General features: G+C 36.2%; 1 protein-coding gene across 1 annotated transcript; it reads left to right on the forward strand.

Annotated features, from left to right (window-relative positions):
* Positions 1-18456: 18456 nt before the first annotated feature.
* Positions 18457-19173, forward strand: LOC145099657 (uncharacterized). Its single transcript, XM_079037191.1, has one exon. The coding sequence runs from the start codon at positions 18457-18459 to the stop codon at positions 19171-19173; it is 717 nt and encodes a 238-aa protein (XP_078893317.1).
* The last annotated feature ends 516 nt before the right edge of the window (positions 19174-19689 follow it).

The following is a 19689-nucleotide window of genomic DNA, read 5'->3' on the forward strand; positions in this document are numbered from 1 at the left end:
AGAAGGCCGGTTAAGGAAAGAAAAACATACAATTAGAAAGCCAACTCATCGAGTCCACGAGGAAGAACTCGACGTGTGGGAAATCAAAGTCACATGTTTTTGGAAAACCAACACGACGAGTTGGACTGGGTTTGGGAAACCCTAAAATAGGGACTTTGCACCCTCTTTAAATAACTTAAGCTCTAGGGTTTGGCCTCATTTCCAGCCTCCATCGTCCAAGACCCTAACCTTGAGACCTTAAGGCTATTTTTGAGTGTTGTGAGTTCATAAAGAGTATTTGTTGGTGATTCTTAAAGGACACTTGAAGAGGGAAGCACAAAGCTTGGAGGAGTGACCCTATATATAGGAACCCTTCATCAAGAGCTGCATCTTTGAGGTATAAAGTCGTCACCTTGAAATATAGATTACTAGATCTCTTTTCTTGAAGTTTTAGCTTGAGTTTTGGGGCTTTGATCAAATGGTCTGAATAGAAGGGGCTCCAGGGGTTAATGGGATAGATCTGACCCCTATATGACCTATTGAGGCTTAAAGTTGCAAACTTTAATGGCCTCCATGTCCCATTCATGCAATATATCGATTGCGAAGCCAAAAATTGACATTTAAGGGTGTTTCTAGCACGCATGAAGGTAAAGTTGGAAACTTTATGTGATTTTTCCACCTTGGGACATCAGATTTGTATGTTGGAGGGTTGTAGTAGGAGTTTAGGGCCTAATGGATCAAGACCACCTTTAAAGAAACTAGGGTTTGAGTTTTAAGCTTAGTAGATGGTTATTGAGGGTAAAGTTGGAAACTTTACCCTTCTAGGCATCATAATGCTAAGGACCTGAGGTTTGGAGCTGTTGGATTCGAGAGAAATGGCTTAATGCAATAAGAATGGTTAATTGACTAAAGAACTCGACGAGTTCACAAAGGAACTCGGCGAGTTGATGTGATTATGACCCGATCCTGTTGAGAAGGAAAGAACTTGACGAGTTAAGGGAGAACTCGACGAGTTAAGGGAGAACTCGACGAGTTGATTCGTAGTATCACGATTCTATGGTTTATGGGAACTCACCGATTTGAAGGACAAATTAACGAGTTAAGTCAACTCGGAGCGTTGACTTTGACTTTGACTTGGATGTTAACTTTGACCTTGACTTGGCTTTGACCAAGGCTGACCTTTAGAGGTTGTGAAGTACATAATGGGTTCTATAGGGTAGTCCCATGTAAGGGTTTGGGCCCAATTTGGAAAATTGGGCCATTGATGGGCTTTCATGGAATTTATAGTTTGGGCCTTGATGGGTCAGGGGTGAAACGGTCATTTCACCCAAGTATGGATTATAGATCACGGATTAGAAACCAATTACTAATTGAGTGATATTTTGGTATTGATAGCTTGAGGAGTTATCGGGGCAGCAACTAAGAAATTCTTGTAGGGAACTTCAACAGTGCGAGGTGAGTTACCTTCCAATAGAAGTGGGTCCAATACACCAATGTCGGCCCACTAGTAGTTGATTATAGTTTAGATGATCGTCTTCGTGATAATTGTCGGGTATGTCATTATCTGTTATGTTTTATGTGCTAGTATGCTATGATATTATGTGATAGTGGTAAGAAGGGTGAAATAGTCATCGTTACCGGTTGAAAGAGACCGAAGGGGTAGGCCAGCACCCAGATATGCTAGGCAGTATGTGACTTATGTTTATTAGTGTAGGGGTGAAATAGTCTCCGTTGCCGGTTGAAAGAGACCGAAGGGGTATGCCAGCACCCAGATATGCTAGGCAGTTACCGGTTCAAAGAGGTCGAAGGGGTAGGCCAACAGCCAGATATGCCCACGGGCCCATAGGGCTTCCTTTGTCTAGGAATTGTGTCTCTAAATATAGTCTTATACCGCCTCTTTGTATAGTACACAATCAATAAGGTATTTTCACCCTCAATATATTCTTGTTTATTCAAATAAAGGACGATGAACCATATATTACCAAAGCAGCTTTTAGCAGGTTTTCATTTTTGCCCCTGTTACATGTAATAGCAGGTTTTCATGGACAAAATTTGACAAATTTAATGACTTTCATGTCAAAAGTCCATAAGAAAATGAAAAGTAAGAATAAATTGCTCATTTTATAAATCTTTAAGGTCATATTTCTAACAATGGTAATTAGTATGTGAGATCGTACCCAAATAATAACCAAATATGAGGGAAAAGTAGGAACAAACTCAAAATTTTGATTTAACCTCCAAATTTTTGTATACCACGAACACTATTTTTCCATTTACTCTATTAATAAGAAACACAAGGAATTCGCATAATCGTACAAATTACCATAATAGCCATGTAAATATTATAACACAGATAACCGAATATTGCGAAAAGGAGACTCCAAATTTCACAATATTGAAACAAACTGAAGTATAATTCAACAAACTAAAGAAATTGGACGTTGAAAACTATTAAAACTTAGTTATTACAATTATAATAACATTATTTTTTAATAAATTAGAAGTATTGGAAAATCATTAATCTTGGATGTTATTTTAATTTGGTATGTTTTATAATCGTCTGCAATATACTTTTATAGAATAAAAACTAAATCTAAGATCCATTGATGGGCCCTATTCTACAATGAATTCTCTTAATCCAATATATTTTAAATAACGTAAAAAGGGGTCATGGAATTTGTCTGCTCCAGTAATTGTGGGCCGACGAGAGCCAGACAAAACAGTCTTAAAAACGGGCAGCAGTTTGTTCCTTAATTTTCGACAATCTCCAATATTTCCTCTTGACTCTTCTCACGTCTAAATCACATATAAACCCATAATTAGTCGCTTCAAGTGTTGATTAATCCCTAATTATGAGAGAAAATATTGCATTATTCAGAAAAGTTCCACATTTGCTTCGATTTCACTTTATAGTATTTGTATTCTTTGTCTACTTATTTTTAATATCCACATACATGGTGGAAGGCTATAGACCACTTTTTCAAGATCAAAATCATTTGGTTGGAGGTGGGGATTCGGGATTCTCATTTGGAATTAGAGTGATACGAAGAAGGGCTTACTCTGGTCCAAGTCATCGTGGTCGAGGCCATTAACATCATTCTTTTAGGAAGATTATGGTATATATTTTATTGTTAGTGAGATAATTTTTAGTCTATTAAGGGTGTTTGAGCTACATGATTCATATATGTAAGTTGGTGATTGACTTAAAACACTTTTTGGGCATTATATATTTGTGTTCCAATCTGGCATCGGCTTCACACAATTATATATGCTTCTATATATATGGTTTTTTTTTTGGAAATGACACTTCTCTAATGATGGTTTCCGGGCCAGCTTTTACGCACCGACTAATCATCCGCTGCAAATATAAGGTTTTGTCTTATGTCCTGGAGTCACTACAGGCGAACTTCTATGGCCACAAGGACCGAGTGGTGTTAAGATTTGAACATTGGTCAATAGTTTATCCATCATATCTTCTATATGTGTCTCTCTGAACCCAATAGGTTGCACGGTTAACCCATGTTACTTATCAGATTTTCCGATGCAGTTTAAATTTTTTGATAAAATTTCTTGACGTGGCATATTTTTCTGATGTACTGCTTCTAACATTTTGTTCTGAGTCATGCTCTCATTACTCTTCAATGAGTCATGCTCTCATTACTCTTCAAAGACTAATTTTTGAAAGAAAATCAAGAACGCTATACATATATGATAGTTAGGGCTTCCCCTCCTTGAGCATGATATAAGGAGTTCTAGTTTTAGAGTGTTTAACGTACTTTTTAATGATAATGTGGCTCAATTTAAAATTGTTTTGTAAGTGATGAAAAACCATTATGGACCGATATAAAATAGAACTCTTTAACATGAGTTGTACAACTCAAAATTAATGATATCAAAAATTATTTTCAAAAAGAGTTATCACTCATCATATTATATGACAGGCAAAATAATACCTTCATACAATTATATTTATCATAAAACATGCTTGAAATAAATAAATAAAAACTGCATATAAACCATATTTTACATAATAAACATTTTTTATGCAATAACCACATCACACAAAACTCATCTTGTGTACTCTACATTCCATCAAAAATTTCCTAACACAACCATCCCAAAAAAACTCCATAATGTGTTCAAGAAGTCGTATGTACCGCTCGATCAAACTAGTAATATTTTTTTATAATGTTTTTATCCAAAAGATTTTGTGCTCCTTTTAATACACTCCAAGGTATTGATACCTCTCTAAATAACAAATATAGCGCTATTGAAAAAAATGTGTTTTATTTAGCAATTGTGTTAAAAAAAACATAAAACTTACATGACATTTTGTTGTTTAAAAGTAAACTTTCAACATCTTATATTATGTAGTTAGGAAAAATATAAATTTAATGATATTTTCCACAATTTCAGAACAAAGAGATTAAACAAATTTCTCAACAAAATGTTATAAAATAGAATACTTGAGGGACTATTGTAAACTTTTCTGAAATCTCTTAAAAGTTTGGGTAAAAAGTGTTAAAACGGAATCTTAAGGTCGCATGGTTATACTCGAAACTGAAGGGTGAATTCTTTAATTTACAAAATAACTCAGGAGATACAACAATCCGTCTAGCAATGATCGAATATGGATCCTACGGCAGCAATGGCAAGCACCTTCCAGTTTAAACACTATCATTTGTGTTTTTTCTACTTAACAAAACGACAACATGAAATATGTATTTCACTAACTTATATGATAGTTGTACAGGTATTGTAAAATATATATTTCACAATCGTGTACCATAGTTGCAGGGATTTTGTACCTGTTAGTGTATTAGTATTAGTTATGATTGTATCTTTGTATGTCTATTATTGTATTATTCTATAAAGGCCTACATGTAACCATATTTATAGTGTTTTAATGAGATGAGATACGTATGGGAAAATATTATGCCTTCATGGTATCAAAGCCCTAAATTACCCTCTCCTATTTTCTCTATATCAGCCGTCGACCTCTTATGCCGACTGTTACTCTCGCCAGTCTCTATTTGTCGGATACTTTCTTCTTTGTATCTCATCTCAGTTTTCATATCTAATATCATCATGACCGGAGGCGAGGCTCCTAAGGTCACTCCAATTATTGAAAAACCATATGGAATAGCAAATATGTGTGCATTCATTCCTGTCATACTTGACCTGGATCGCATGAACTATGACTCCTGGAGGGAGCTCTTTGAAAGGCATTGCTATGGATTTGGTGTTGCCTATCATCTCAAAGAATCAAAGGATGCATCAACTTCGGATGATGAAGAATGGAAAAGGATAGATAATATTGTTAAGATGTGGATCTATGGCACCCTCTCCCCATCTCTTCTTCAGATGTCATCAAAAAGAAAACCAAATGCATTTGCATTATGGTCCTACCTTGAAAACCTTTTTTGAGCCAACAAAGACTCAAAGGCGATGCAACTAGATACCAAACTTTGCAACATCACTATGGGGAGCTCCACTGTCACGAAATAGTGCACCAAAGGCCAAATCCTTGCTGATTTTCTAGAAAAGTTGGATGCGGAGGTCCTGGAGAAAAACATTGTCATATACACAATCAATGGGCTATCACCAAAATTCGATCATGTTGCTAGTATGATCTGCCATCAAAAACCTCTTCAATCCTTGTCAGACACTTTGTAACATCCCAAAACTCAAAACCAAAAAAATTTGTTTTTATATTAAATAAAACATTAACCAAACGTTTTTATCAAAACCAAAGGGAAATCATAATGTAATTATAATCATCCATACACATCAAAGTCAAATAAGTGAAAAGTTATGGTGTGTGCAGTGCGATCATCCCGAGCTCTTCCCTTTTGATCCGGAAGCACCTGAAACATAAACTGAAAACCGTAAGCACGAAGTTTAGTGAGTTCACTAAAAAATCGCATATCATACATATATGTCAGCTCAAGGTTGTGTCGGGTCTATTTCACTCCTGGGTCTATTTCAACTCATGCGTCGACCCAAAACTGCACCGGGTCTATTTCAACTCATATGTCAACACAATGTTGTACTGAATCTATTTCACCCTACATACATGTAGCAAATAGGCACACATGCATACAACACATACATCAGGAGTCACAAAGACTACAAGCACATAACATATCCTAGTGTCCTATAGTATAGTGAGCAAACTCACCTCAGTCTGCTGTCAGTCAAATAGATGATCGAGCTGCTGAATCGGAGAATCCCCGCACTAACCAATCAAATAAAACCCCCAATTAATAATTGGTCCATAAACTATAACCAGGAATCTAGTTCACTTGTCCAACACCCAGGGTAAAAGACCATTTTACATTTCCCTCGCTTGGCCTAATAACCGAGGCCTAAACTTAATGGCACTAAAAGCCCAATAATGGCCTAATTCCTACATGACACCCAAGGCCCAATATGGGCCCAAATCCAAGAAGGCCAAAAGCCTAACAATGACCCAAAGTCAGGAAGGCTAGTGGCCCAACAAAGCCCAAAACCCTAATAGTCAAAATATGCCCCAAACCACAAAAGCCTATGACCAGGCCTAGTACGCTACGCGTACCATAAGTAAGCCCGATGTATTGGGTGGCTTGCCTGATTAGGGACTCGAATGTGTAAGCACAACGTACACACCCATTAAGCATTTTTTTCATTAAGAACTTAATGCTTACAACCAAACATCCAAACTTCATATCTAAGCCTTGGGTAACATCTTAATCCATAAAGTTACTAACTTGGAGCCTTTGCATGGCTCAAATGAACTCAAACCCTAGATTTGGCATCCTACTTTCACCAAATGGACATAAACACGTGCATGGTTCATCCTCAACCATCAAGATGCTAACTTTATGGACTAGGGACATCAGAAACATCAAGAGAAGAACTCCTAACTTCTTGAGTAGAAGAATCCCACTAGATCTCATTCATGGGACTAACAAGTGAACAAAACTTCATAATAACTAGATCTAAGCATCCAAAGAGCAAGTTCCAAGCTTTATACCTTAATGAAGCTAGAAATGATGAGTGGAATCTGGATTTACAAGCTCTCCCTTGATCAAAGCTCCTTCTTCAAGTTTCTTCTTCCTCAAGGTTCACCAACACACACAAAGAAGTCAAATATTTTCTAGATGGGTTAGAGTTTCGAAATGAGGCTCAAAGGGTAATGGAGGGTGAGAAATGAGAGGATCATGGGTCATAATGTTACTTAAATAGGGTCCAAACCCTAAAATTAGGGTTTGTTCCCTGATTGCATACACTATGGGTACGAAAAGTACGTCCAACGTACTCCTTTTTTTTCAAAAATGGCAACAATGCCTCCGTAGGATTAAATTTGCATACTATTTACACACTAAGGGTCATAATGAAAAGTATCTTGAATCGGGTGTTACACACTTGATCAATATTACAGGTTGAAGAACAATGGATCCAACTCAATGAACTATGAAATCAGGGCCACTCTTACTTGGATCACTATTCATCTCCATCAACACTTGTCACTGGATCCACCTATCAAACTTCTTGTGGTGGCAATAATAGTGGATGTGGTGGCAGAGGATATTGTGGCGGTATAGGTAGCCGCAATAATGTTCATTATAATACCGAAATTGGTCACACCGGTTAACCTCAGTAGCTTCTGTTTCTGTTGGGGTTATGGGTGGTACCCTCTTACCGGTTCTGTGAGATCTCAAGCAATCTAATAGTAGGTCAGCCTTCTCCCTTTGCCCAACCAGCAGCGATCATCCCAAAAGCCCTTTTGGCCCAACGTCATCCTAGACCATCACAAATGTCACCTCAGGCCTATGCAATGATGACACCATATCTGTCTACTCCACCTTGGACTTGGTTTGGCCCATCTGCTTCAAATCAGCAACAATCGCAACCCACTGTTCTTCTTGAAATATTCAATACATTGTCTCTAAATTATCCGAGCAACAACGATTGGTTCATGGACTCGGGTGCAACGACTCATCTCCACTCGGAAGCAGGTATTCTTCACAAATTCAGTGATCGCATTGCGTGTTCTTTTGTTTTAGTCGGGGATGGGTCTAAAATTGTTGCAAGTAACATGGGTGACACCGACCTCTCTTTGTATAACCCTTATCATCCTTTGTATTTTAAAAATGTCCTAATCACTTCCAATATAATTAAAAATCTTATTTATGTGCGTCAGTTTACTAATGACAATTCTTGTAGCATCGAATTTGACCCATATGGATCTCCACACAAAACAAATTCTTCTTCGATATGATAGCACAGGAGATCTCTATCCAGTTACTACCCCACATTCTCAAGCTTTGGTCTCTATTAGTCCCGCTCTCTGGCATTAACGTATTAGTCATTCGGGACGTCTTACTTTTCAAAATTTAGCTTTAAATAATTTGCTTCCATTTAAACATTAAAAATTCTAGTTTATTCATTTAGATGTTTGGACATCTCATGCTGTTAGTACTTGTGGTATAAAATACTATGTTATTGTTCTTGATAATTTTACTCATTTTTTTGGGTTTACCCCTTGAGATTCAAGTTTGATGTGTACTCTAAATTTTCCATTTTCAAAAATATGTCAAAACTCAATTCCATGCTGACATTATATCCTTTCAATGTAATAACATGGGTGAATACAACAACCTCTAGTTTCTCCAATTTTGTGCCACCAATGGAATCAATATTCGGTTCTCTTGTCCATACACATCTCAACAGAATGGAAAATTTGAACGAATTCTAAAAACCATAAACAATATGATCCAAACTCTCCTTTTTCATGCCCAACTTCCAACCATATTTTAGGTAGAGGCTCTTCACATGGCTACCCATCTCCTAACTATTCTACCGTCCTCCAACCTCAACAATGATACTCCATATCATAAACTATTCAACAAGAAACTATCTTATTCTTATCTTCGTGTTTTCGGTTGCCTACGATATCCTCATATTCCCATCTCTCATAAATTCTCACCCAAATCCGTCTCATGCATTTTTCTAGGCTACCCTACTCAACACTGTGGCTTCCACTGTCTCAACCTCGATACAAACCAAATTATTATCTCTTGTCATGTCACTTTTGACGAGACTATGTTCCCTTTTAGATCTATGGCACCATCATCCGCACCTTCATATGACTTTTTTTATGATTACAATACCATCTCCTCCACTTTGCATCAAACACCAGCCTCTCCACTCATATCTCCTTCGGCTGACTCGTCATCCTTGAAGCCAGCCTCCTATTCGCAAACTGAGCCTCCCATTGATTCCGCAATCACCAAGAACTCATCTTCACCTCCTTCCTTGGTTTCTCCCCTTAAAATCATGTCTCTCATCACCCTATGGTTACTAGGTCTCGATTAGGAATTCATAAACCCATTTCTAAACTTAATCTTGACATTAATTCCTCTTCCCTGTTACGCAAAAACTACTTCCAGCTGGCTAAACGCAATGAAAAATGAATACAATGCTCTCATCACTAATCATACATGGACTCTTGTTCCACGGCCTCATGGTGAAAATGTTATAAATTGAATTTGGTTATTCAAGAAGAAACAACATGAAAATGGTTCGTTAGCTCGCTACAAAGCCATACTTCTTGCTAATGGTTGTAGCCAACAACCCAACATTGAATGTGATGAGACTTTTATACTTGTGGTTAAACCCACCACCATCGAGATAGTTCTCTCTCTTGGTGTCTCATAGAACTAGCCTATTCGACAATTTGATGTGAAAAACACATTCTTACATTGGAATCTTACGGAGACAGTTTATACGCACCAACCTCCAAGTTTTCGTGATCATCGTTATCCTGATTATGTTTGTTTGTTACAGAGATCGATTTATGGCCTTAAATAGGAACCATATGCTTCGTTTCATCGGTTTCCTTAGTTTCTCGGCAAACTCGGGTTTTCTAACAGCCGATGCGACTCATCATTGTTTACTTATCGACAAGGATTTCACACTGCATATATACTCATATACGTGGATGATATTATTCTAACTGCTTCATCCAACCATCTTTTACAACATATTATTACCACACTTAGTACTAAACGTTAGTTCAAGGCTTGAAAATGCGCGAGGTTCCTATGTAATGTGAAATGATACACAGTTGTATCTAATTAGACTTCGAACCACTAATTAGATAGGATTATACACTCCAAGACGCGGAAACACTTCAAAATAAGTGTTTGGAGTGACCCGGGTGACATCTAAGGACATATAAGGCTTGGATATGGAGTTTACTCCTCAAGAGTAAACTCATAAGAGGGTTTACGACCCTAATGACCCATTCCCCATGAGTTTACGACCGTAAACTCATGGTGGGGTGTTCTATGGTGTTAAATGGCCTTATATCACGTGGGAAAGTTAGCTAGGATCAAAGTTAGGGCATAGGAGTTGATTAAACTCACATATGGACCATTTAATGGATTTTACGGCAGTAAACTAGGAGTTTACGGCCATAAACTCCCCCACACTCAATCCTTTGATGTTTTGGTGGTCCTAGGTCCTTACAAGTGTTTCTAGCCAAATCTACAAGCCATGGAATGAGTTTAAGGCACCATTTGACCATGTTTTAGGAGTTTACGGCCTAAGAACCCTTTCTTGGGGGGTTTACGGCCGTAAACTTCTATGGGGGTGGTTTTGGCATGTTTAAGGTCCTTAACTTGATTGTGGTTGCTTCTAGACTTTATTCTAAGGCTTATGAGGTGTGTAAGTGGCATTTTAACACCTTAAAAGGAGTTTACTCCCCATGAATTGGTGTTTACGGTCCAAGCATGTTCTTGGGCCATAAACTCATGTTCATACCTTAAATGAAGAGTTCAAGGTGTTCTAAGTCCATGCATATAAGTCCCTTTGTCATATCTAAGCTCCAAATGAGGTTTGGAAGGGTTTTAAGGCTCAAAACCCCTTATTACATGTGTTCACGGCCTAAGGAGGTTCCAGGACCGTAAACACATGTTTATGGTCCTATTCCTCATATATTTCACGAATTTGAAGGCCAAAAGTGTTATACTAGGAGCTAGGATAGTTACCTTGATGATTTGAAGCTTGTTTTGGATGATTTTGGCTCAATTTCGGATTTTAGAGAGAGAGAGAGTAGAGAGAGAAAGTAGAGAGAGTGGAAAGGATTCAAATGAGGCTCTCTCAACTTTATATATGCTCAAATTTTGGGACACGGTGGAATTCTACCCGATACTGTCGTTAAGCGAGGCGTTTTGGTCGTACCCGATTTAATTATTTTATAACTCGACAGAATAAAACAATTATTTTTCCAAATAATAATTTGGGACGTTTTCATGAGTTTCTAACGTGTTTGGATACTATTTAAGTCATAATGGCAAAACTCAAAATTAATGACTTAACTTAGAAACGAAACATAAATAAGTCAAGACGATGAATTTTTAATGACGGAACGGGTTACGACGACGGAACGAACTTTGGGCTGTCACACTATAGTATATCACCTTTACTCGCCCAGACATTGCTTATGCTTTTCATTATATATGTTTATACATTCATGACCCATGGGAACCATACTTTACTGGTCTAAAATGCATCTTGCGCTATATCCGTAGTTCCATTGATTATGTTCTTCAGTTATATGCATCTTATAATAGATGTCTTATTGCCAACACAGATGCTGACTAGAAATGTTTTTCTTCTTCTCGTTGCTCCACATCAGGTTATTGTGTGTTTTTGGGTCAAAAATCAATATCATGGTCCTCCAAACGCTAGTCCTCCAAACAACAAGGGACGATTTCTTGATCCAGTGTAGAGGCAGAGTACCGGGGTAGAAAATGTTGTTGTTGAATCTTGTTGGATCTACAACTTACTTCATGAAAATTTTCAACCACCTCCTCGTGCCATGATAGTTTATTGTGACAATGTAAGTTTAGTATACTTATCTACAAATCTCGTTCAGCATCAAAGGACCAAGCACATTGAGATTGATATTTACTTTGTTCGTGACAAAGTTGCTTTGGGTCAGATTCGACTCATGCATGTGCCTTCCTCTCAACAATTTACTGATATTTTCACAAACGGCTTGCCATCGTTCTAGACTTCAGATCCAATTTGAACATCCTTGAACCTCCCATTCCAGTTGCAAGGGTTGTTAGTGTATTATTAGTTATGATTGTATCTTTGTATAGTCCATTATTGTATTATTCGGTAAAGGCCCACATGTAAACATATTTATATTTTTTTAATGAGATGAGATACGTATGGAAAAATACTCTGCCTTTAGTACCTACCGTAGATGAATCAATTTCTTAAGTTGTGACCTAAATCCAACTAAACTGATGGGCTACCTGGTACGAACACCCAAATTTCTTTTACTCTTTACCCGGAGATTTGCTATTTTTATGATATTGGTGCATAAATGGTCATTGTATTTTGTTTGCAGAAAGTGACTCTGAAGGTAAAATTTTCATTTTATAAAAGTTAACAACCATCTTGTTAAAGTTAACGTTTTTCGACCAAAAACGCACAAAGTATCCAAAATAGGAACACTGATGCACCACCAAATATCTTTGGACAAAAATCACATAATTTTGACAACCACAAGGACCATTTTTGTAATTTTGTCTTTATAATACAATACGTAAATTACACGAATGGTCCTTATGATTCGGGATACTCTGCGTATTTGATCCTAACTTTTTTTGTACTTTGTACATTCCTATGTTTTGTTTTTGTATTTGATTTGGTCCCTAATCAAGTTACATATATCAAGATACCATTGTCTAATTTCTTTTACCCTTATTTTTATTGTTTATTACTTATTCATATTTGCATAAATATATTGATGGACCACCCACCACTTTCCTCTATAGATATATAAATCTAAACTCTTGCTAAAAAACATTTACCATGTTGTCTATAATCCAACATCGATCTAAACTGCTTGCTAAGAACCTGATCTGATCTAAAATCCGTGCAAAAAAAATCCTACAACACAACCTTACAAAAATTTTCCAAAAGGGTTTCAGAAAGCCCATATTGTTAAAACATAGATGTTTAGAAAACCCGTCGTTAACCTCTAGCATTGATTTTCAAATTATGGTATAAGGATTATTTTACACATAATAATAAATGATAGATTGTGGTTTAGACAAGACATTTCTTGCTTCAAATGACAAACTATGGTTTTGTTGTACATAAGATGTAAGAAATTGCATTGAGGGGAGCAAAAGATAGATGTTGGTTTCGTTGTAGGTTTTTGTTGGATGTTGGTGGCGGGGGCATATTATATTGGATAATTTGAGAAATCGTCAATTGGGGGGCATCAGATGTTGTTGGCGAGGACAAAGGACGTTGGATGTTATGAGAAATCTATGGTGGTGGGTGCAGAGGATATTGGATTAGGTGTCTAAGCCCATTACTATAATTGGTATGTACTTGAATTGATATTGACATGGTCCTTTTAGGTTGCCTTCATGCATGTAACAAGACAGGATGTAATTAGAGGAAGAAGAAGAATTTATTAATTGATTAATAAATAGGATTAAATGATTTATTAATATTTTATGGAAATAATATATTAATTAGTAATCATATTATTAATTAATATTTAATCAGAAATTAATTTTGGATTAAATGAATTAATTAAAAGTGTAAGGACTAAAGTGAAATTGTTCAATAGTTGAACAAAAGGGTCCAGAACCTTCCTAGGGAAGGTGGTGGATGATTTCAATGAGTATATGAAAGATTATTCTAGAATTTCTAAAATATCTTATCATATATGGATAATCAAAGGAGGTGGATAATTACCATATTTTAGATTAGGGTTATCCATAGCATCCTTGGTGCACTATAAAAAAAAACCCTAGAGGCTTTGAATTTCGGCCACTCTTTGATAGAAGCTAGAGCCGAAATTTTGATCTCCTCCTCCCTTATATAATTCTCTTGCATTGTGGGTTTGTGAGCCATTCGAGGTGTTACACTTGTGACACTAAGTTCTCAAGCTTCAAGATATATAAGGGATTCATTTTTATTACAATATAACAATCAAGGTATGTAACCTAACCCTAGTTTTATATGAATTTCTAAAATAGTATAAACTTCCTAGGGTTTCTCCTTTTGTGTTCAAGTTTGCATGTTCAATTAGAGAAAACCTAGATCCAATGTATTAGAGTTGAATGCCACATAGGAATTGTTGTTTTGCTCAAAACTCATTAGTGGTATCAGAGCCTAGGATTAGTTTTCTGTTGAATATGATGCAATTGGGAAATGTTCAAATGAGAAGTGTGACAACCATAAAATTTTGGTTTAACCAAAGTCAAATAAAGTCAACAAGTCAAACCGGTCAACGTAGCTAACCCTGGTATATTAGGATTTGGCTATGTTTAATACAAAGAAATCACTTGAAAGTTTCATGTGTTCAGAAATTCTAAACCCTAATCAGGGCAAGTGATGAAACTGTTAGATAAAACATTATTCCATACCCCATAAGGGCATATAAAAATCATAACGAGGCTTAACGGGGTGTACAGACCTTGCATTGCGAAGCTAAACATCCAAAAAGGTCACAAACGATGTCTCTCTCAATCTCTCTTTATCAATCTCTCTCTCCCAAATCTCTCCCTAATCTCCCTCATAACCTCTCTCAACTTTTTATAATCATTTGTCGGCATCTCGACCCATAACGAAGCCAAAAATCTCCCAAAATGGGAAGAAAGCTTAAAAAACAGCCATATAGGGCCGAAGCTCCTAATAGGACCGAAGACCCATTAGAACCGAACCCTAATGGAACCGAAACCCGAGAAATCGAAGACAAAGAACCGAAACTAAATATGGGACCGAACTCGCATAGACCGAACCTCGCATGGACCGAAACCGAGACTACTTCGGACCGAGCTTTCGCCATCGCTTCCTCTCCCTTCTCGCCTGTGAAACCTTTCGGCCGAACCACTTTCAGTTCTCACCAGCAACCGAACTTCGGTTCTATTCATCCAAGGACCGAACTTCGGTCCTCCACTCCGAATTTTCGCAGATTTGCATCTTTTTCCCAGTTTTCAACCACTTACGCATTTTAAGCCCGTTTTCATGATTTTGACGTGAGAGTTTTCACCCAAACTCATATTTTGACATATAAAACACTATATGTTCATAATTTAAACACATTTTAAGGGATATCATTGCCTAAGAATAAAATCTAGTGGGTAAGGTATTGAGGTGGAGTGTTGACTTTACCTTTAAGTTATGACACAAGCAATCCTCCACACCCACTCCATGACCATACTCAATCACTATTCCTCCATACTTAGTCAACTAGTTGCCCTTTCACCCTCTTTCACTAGCCCATAATCAGATCAAAGGCTGGAAGTTCTTATCTCTCCTCCCATATTATTTACTCTTTCTCAAGAAGAACAAACACACCTCTCTCACCCTCTCTCTCTCTCTCAAACTCGAGACTCCAAGGCTGTGATTGAGCTTCTCACTCATTTTTGGTAAGTATTTCCATCCTACACTTGATTATCTTACATCCTTTCACTCAAAACATGGATTCCTTACATAAATATCATCATAATTGTTCATAGAACATTCAAATCTTCAAGCATCTCCCAAGTGTTCTTAACTTGGAGAATCCTTTTCTTCATCATCCATCTACTGAAATCACTCAAGGTGAGTTCATAACACCACGTTTTCATGTTTTATTCAAGTTTTAAGAGGAGAATACAAGTTAAAACACCAACAGCATAACTAAACTCAAACATCAGCTTTCAACAGAAAAGTTAATGTTCATTCACGAACTGCTTTGGACATCTTAAACTTTTTAGTTTTCAAAACTGTATTAGGTGCAAATAGTTCAGGTTTATACCTTTAAAATGACTACTTGCACATGTCAATAGGATTTTTCTACAATTAATGTGATTTGTACAAAACTGCCTATCACTGTAGCTACGAATTCGGACCACTCTGTGAATATGAACGTTTTCACACCAGTTACAGGCTCCTAAAAATCATGATAAAATTTATGAACAAACTAGAAATATTTTCTAAACTCTCAGAGTTTATGGATTTAGTTTTTTATTTTTTATGATTTTTCTGTGATTTTTCTAAACCAGTGCAGAAATGGTAAAAATGAATTTACAGATTATAACTTTCAGAACACTTTGTAACATGTTGAGCAAAGTGTTAATCCTTGATGACTTCATATTTTGCATGCGTTTTCTGTTGGCATATAAATATATAACAGAAAAATGTTCACTAAATTGTAAGAGCCTTTATTATTACAATTAATACATGATGAGGCATAGTAAACATAGTTATGTTTTGCTACATATTCTACTTACACAGAAAAGGCTACTATACCTTACAAACATTTTGATAAACTATAATGGGTATAGTTCATGTTTCATATACTTTACGAAAGGATACAATTCTACAAAAAAGGGGTTTTTAGATTCACACTACGTAATTCAGTTAATGAATAAATTTGTGAGACATTCGCTTCACGTTACTTCCAAAGTAGTGCAACAAAAGTCCTGTAATTATAACCAAAATCTCTTGTAGAGAGAGCGTGATAGTTGTGTATATATCTATATTGGGTCTGACAAACCCACACCTTAGCTGCATGTAATAGCTAGACCAGCAGGTCTAGGGTGACAAATGTCATTAACATTCCGACGCCTGAAGAACGTCATATATAAGGCCGATTAAGTTATAGTATGGTTATAATAACTCACATGGGGTATTAACAAAACATAAGATTTACGGGATTTCCATTTAAACAAACGAGTTTATGTCAATTTAAACTTGCATGATTTACAATTTCTATGGAAAATACTAGTACACTAATAGTATTAACATTTAAGGCTACATTACACTGTTAAAAGGAAAATATTGGATTTTTCTGGAACAAACATTACTTTTACAAATAAAGGATTCCAACATTTCATTCAAAAGCTTATGAACTCACCAACTTAATTGTTGACACTTTTTCAAAACTACTTGTATTCTCATGGAATCAATAAAACAGGTAAACATCAGCTTTTGAGGATGGGATGCTAAGGCGTCAAACATTTCATTTTTGCCAACATAATGTAATTGATTTAGAAACATGTAAACTTATACTATGGTGTAACTTTTTCAATTATATTTATGTTGGTTGTTTGTACTTTGAGCACTATTATACTCGTTGTTGTGATACTATACATGAAGTCCTCCACCCCCGAACGTTTCCGCCATCCTTGGTTTGGGGGTGTGACAAGAAGGGAACATAATCGTAATTTTGTTCATCGAACACGCTGAGTTCATCTTGGAACTCGACGAGTTGACATCAACTCGATGAGTGCATTGCCCAACTCGACGAGTTGAACTGATAGATCCTAAATTTTCGGTTTTGATAATTGTCTCATGGATTGATTAGGATAATTACCTTAAATTCGTTTTAAATGTTTAAAATTGCATGTTTTAATTAGTAATTTTTTGTCCTTATCATGAATTCATGATTGGGTTAAAGTTTTGATAAAGATAAAATTAATTTGTTAATTTAATTATTAAAAATTAAACCTAGTATTTTTGAAAGGTTTTAAAAATATAACCTTGGTTTTAAATTTTAAAATTTAAATTAAATAGTTTAATTTTGAAATTTTTAAAAATTTAGAACCCTGGTATTTTAAAAGTTTAAAATACACCCTTATAAATATTGTAAAATTAAAAGTTAATATTTATATATGTATAAGAAAAATAAGTCTTACCGTTAGTACGTCTCATTCACGAAGCCGATCTATAAGGGGAGTTTAAAGAAGCGCCCTATAAAATAACCGTCATTGGGTATCCACTCCTACTCATCGCTCTCTTAACTAGTGGAGGGTCGTTAGTTGAACGGGTTTGATAGGACACTTAATTCTCCTTAATAAGTATAATGGAATATATAAAGTAACTAAATGTTTTATAAAATTCTCAATCTTAGTTACTTTAGGAAAATGTGAATTTGATGCTAATCCATGAAATTGCACATTGCACTATACAAAAGTTGTTAGTGGAGCATGTGTGGTTAACTGGTATGCTAATATGGACTTATAAAGGGTGACAATGCGTAGCTCGTAAATTATCATTGACTAATGGAGCATGTGTGGTTAACGAGCACATTACTTAGATGATAAATGACATCAAGAGTACCAAGTTAATTTGCATGGTTATTCACACCTTGTTTGTGATCCTCGGTATCCCAGTCACAAATGGAAAGGGCATAATCCAAATTAAACATGCCATTGAATATTTCAAATGAATATCAAAATATCTAGGAATTTCATTAAAATTTTAATTCGCTTATAATTTCGTTTTCATGGTGGTGAAATCTGTAAATCATCATTTACCTACCTTTAAATAATTTGCAATTAGATTACGGCATCCCTCTTCTGAATTGTGAATTATTTAGTTGGATCCTAGTCTTTAATATTTCATTTGGGTGTTATATTGAGGATTTCCTTATCTAATCAAATCTTATCCTTTTTCTTTTTCAAGATGTCAACTTCAAACGATACTTCTAGCTCCTCCAACAACAACTCCAACCACTTCTCGCTCTTGATCATCTGCTCAAAGGTCACCTTTGATGGTTCTAATTTCAATGATTGGATCCGTAACATCATAATGGCCTTGAGGTTCAAGGACAAGGAATATGTTCTCGAAAAGGAGCTGAACGAGATTGATGAAACTAAATCTACTCCTGAAGAAATTTTTAAATATAGGAGACATTGCAATGATGCTACCAAAGTGGCATGCATCATGGAGGCTACTATGACTCCTGAGTTGCAAAGGTTCTATGAGGACTATTGGCCTTATGAGATGTGCAAGGATTTGATGGAGAAGTACCATCAACGAGCTCATCAAGAAAGGTACGAAATAGTCAAGTCACTCATGAATAGCAAGATGAAGGATGGAGAGTTCGTCACGACCTACTTACAACGCATGCAACGTTATGTGGATCGATTATTGAAGATCAACGTTAACTTTGATGAGGAATTGGCTATTGACATAGTCTTTCACTCATTGCCTAGCTCTTATGATCAGTTTGTTATGACTTATCATCTGACCAAGGAGGAAACTACATTGATTCAACTCCAAAGCTTGCTGAGAATCGCCGAGAGTGGGATGAAGGGAAAAATTATTGCCTCCACCCCTGTTGTTGCTGCTCCCATCTTGGCTGCCGAGAGTTTCCCCCAAAATACTAGCACACAATAAAACCAGAATAGTATAATAAACAACATGCATATAGAGCCTTTATCCTGACTGGAACGCCCCACTGGTCTTCAGTCTAACTGGTACGCTCTTCGAGCCTTCGGTCTAACTCGTAAGCCACCTTAGGCATTCAGTCTATCTGGGATACCCTAGGTCTGTTGGCCTTCAACACAAAGCAGGACCGCCTCAACCCAACCACTCATAACATAACAATTGATATCATATCAATGTTGGAAAATGTGTCTAAGCCCATAACTATAATTGGTATGTACTTGACCCGATAGTAGCATGGTCCATTTGGGTTGCATTCATCAAAGCAATATGTTAGGAAGGATATCTGAGTAAGAGGTTAATTATGATTTGTTAATATATTATAAGTATAATATATTAATTGAGGAATCATATTATTTAATTAGTATTGGTAAAGAATTAATTTAAGAATTAATTTAAGAATTAATTTAGTGATCAAAAGAGACTAATTAATATTATACATATGAGTTGGGCTAAAGATCCATGGTT

This window comes from Lactuca serriola, chromosome 4 (assembly GCF_051521515.1).
Source record: "Lactuca serriola cultivar US96UC23 chromosome 4, Lser_US96UC23_V15, whole genome shotgun sequence".
NCBI lineage: Eukaryota > Viridiplantae > Streptophyta > Magnoliopsida > Asterales > Asteraceae > Lactuca > Lactuca serriola.

Excerpts from the sequence above, each read along its gene's own strand:
- LOC145099657 (XM_079037191.1), top strand. The coding sequence starts at position 18,457 with ATGTCAACTTCAAACGATACTTCTAGCTCCTCCAACAACAACTCCAAC.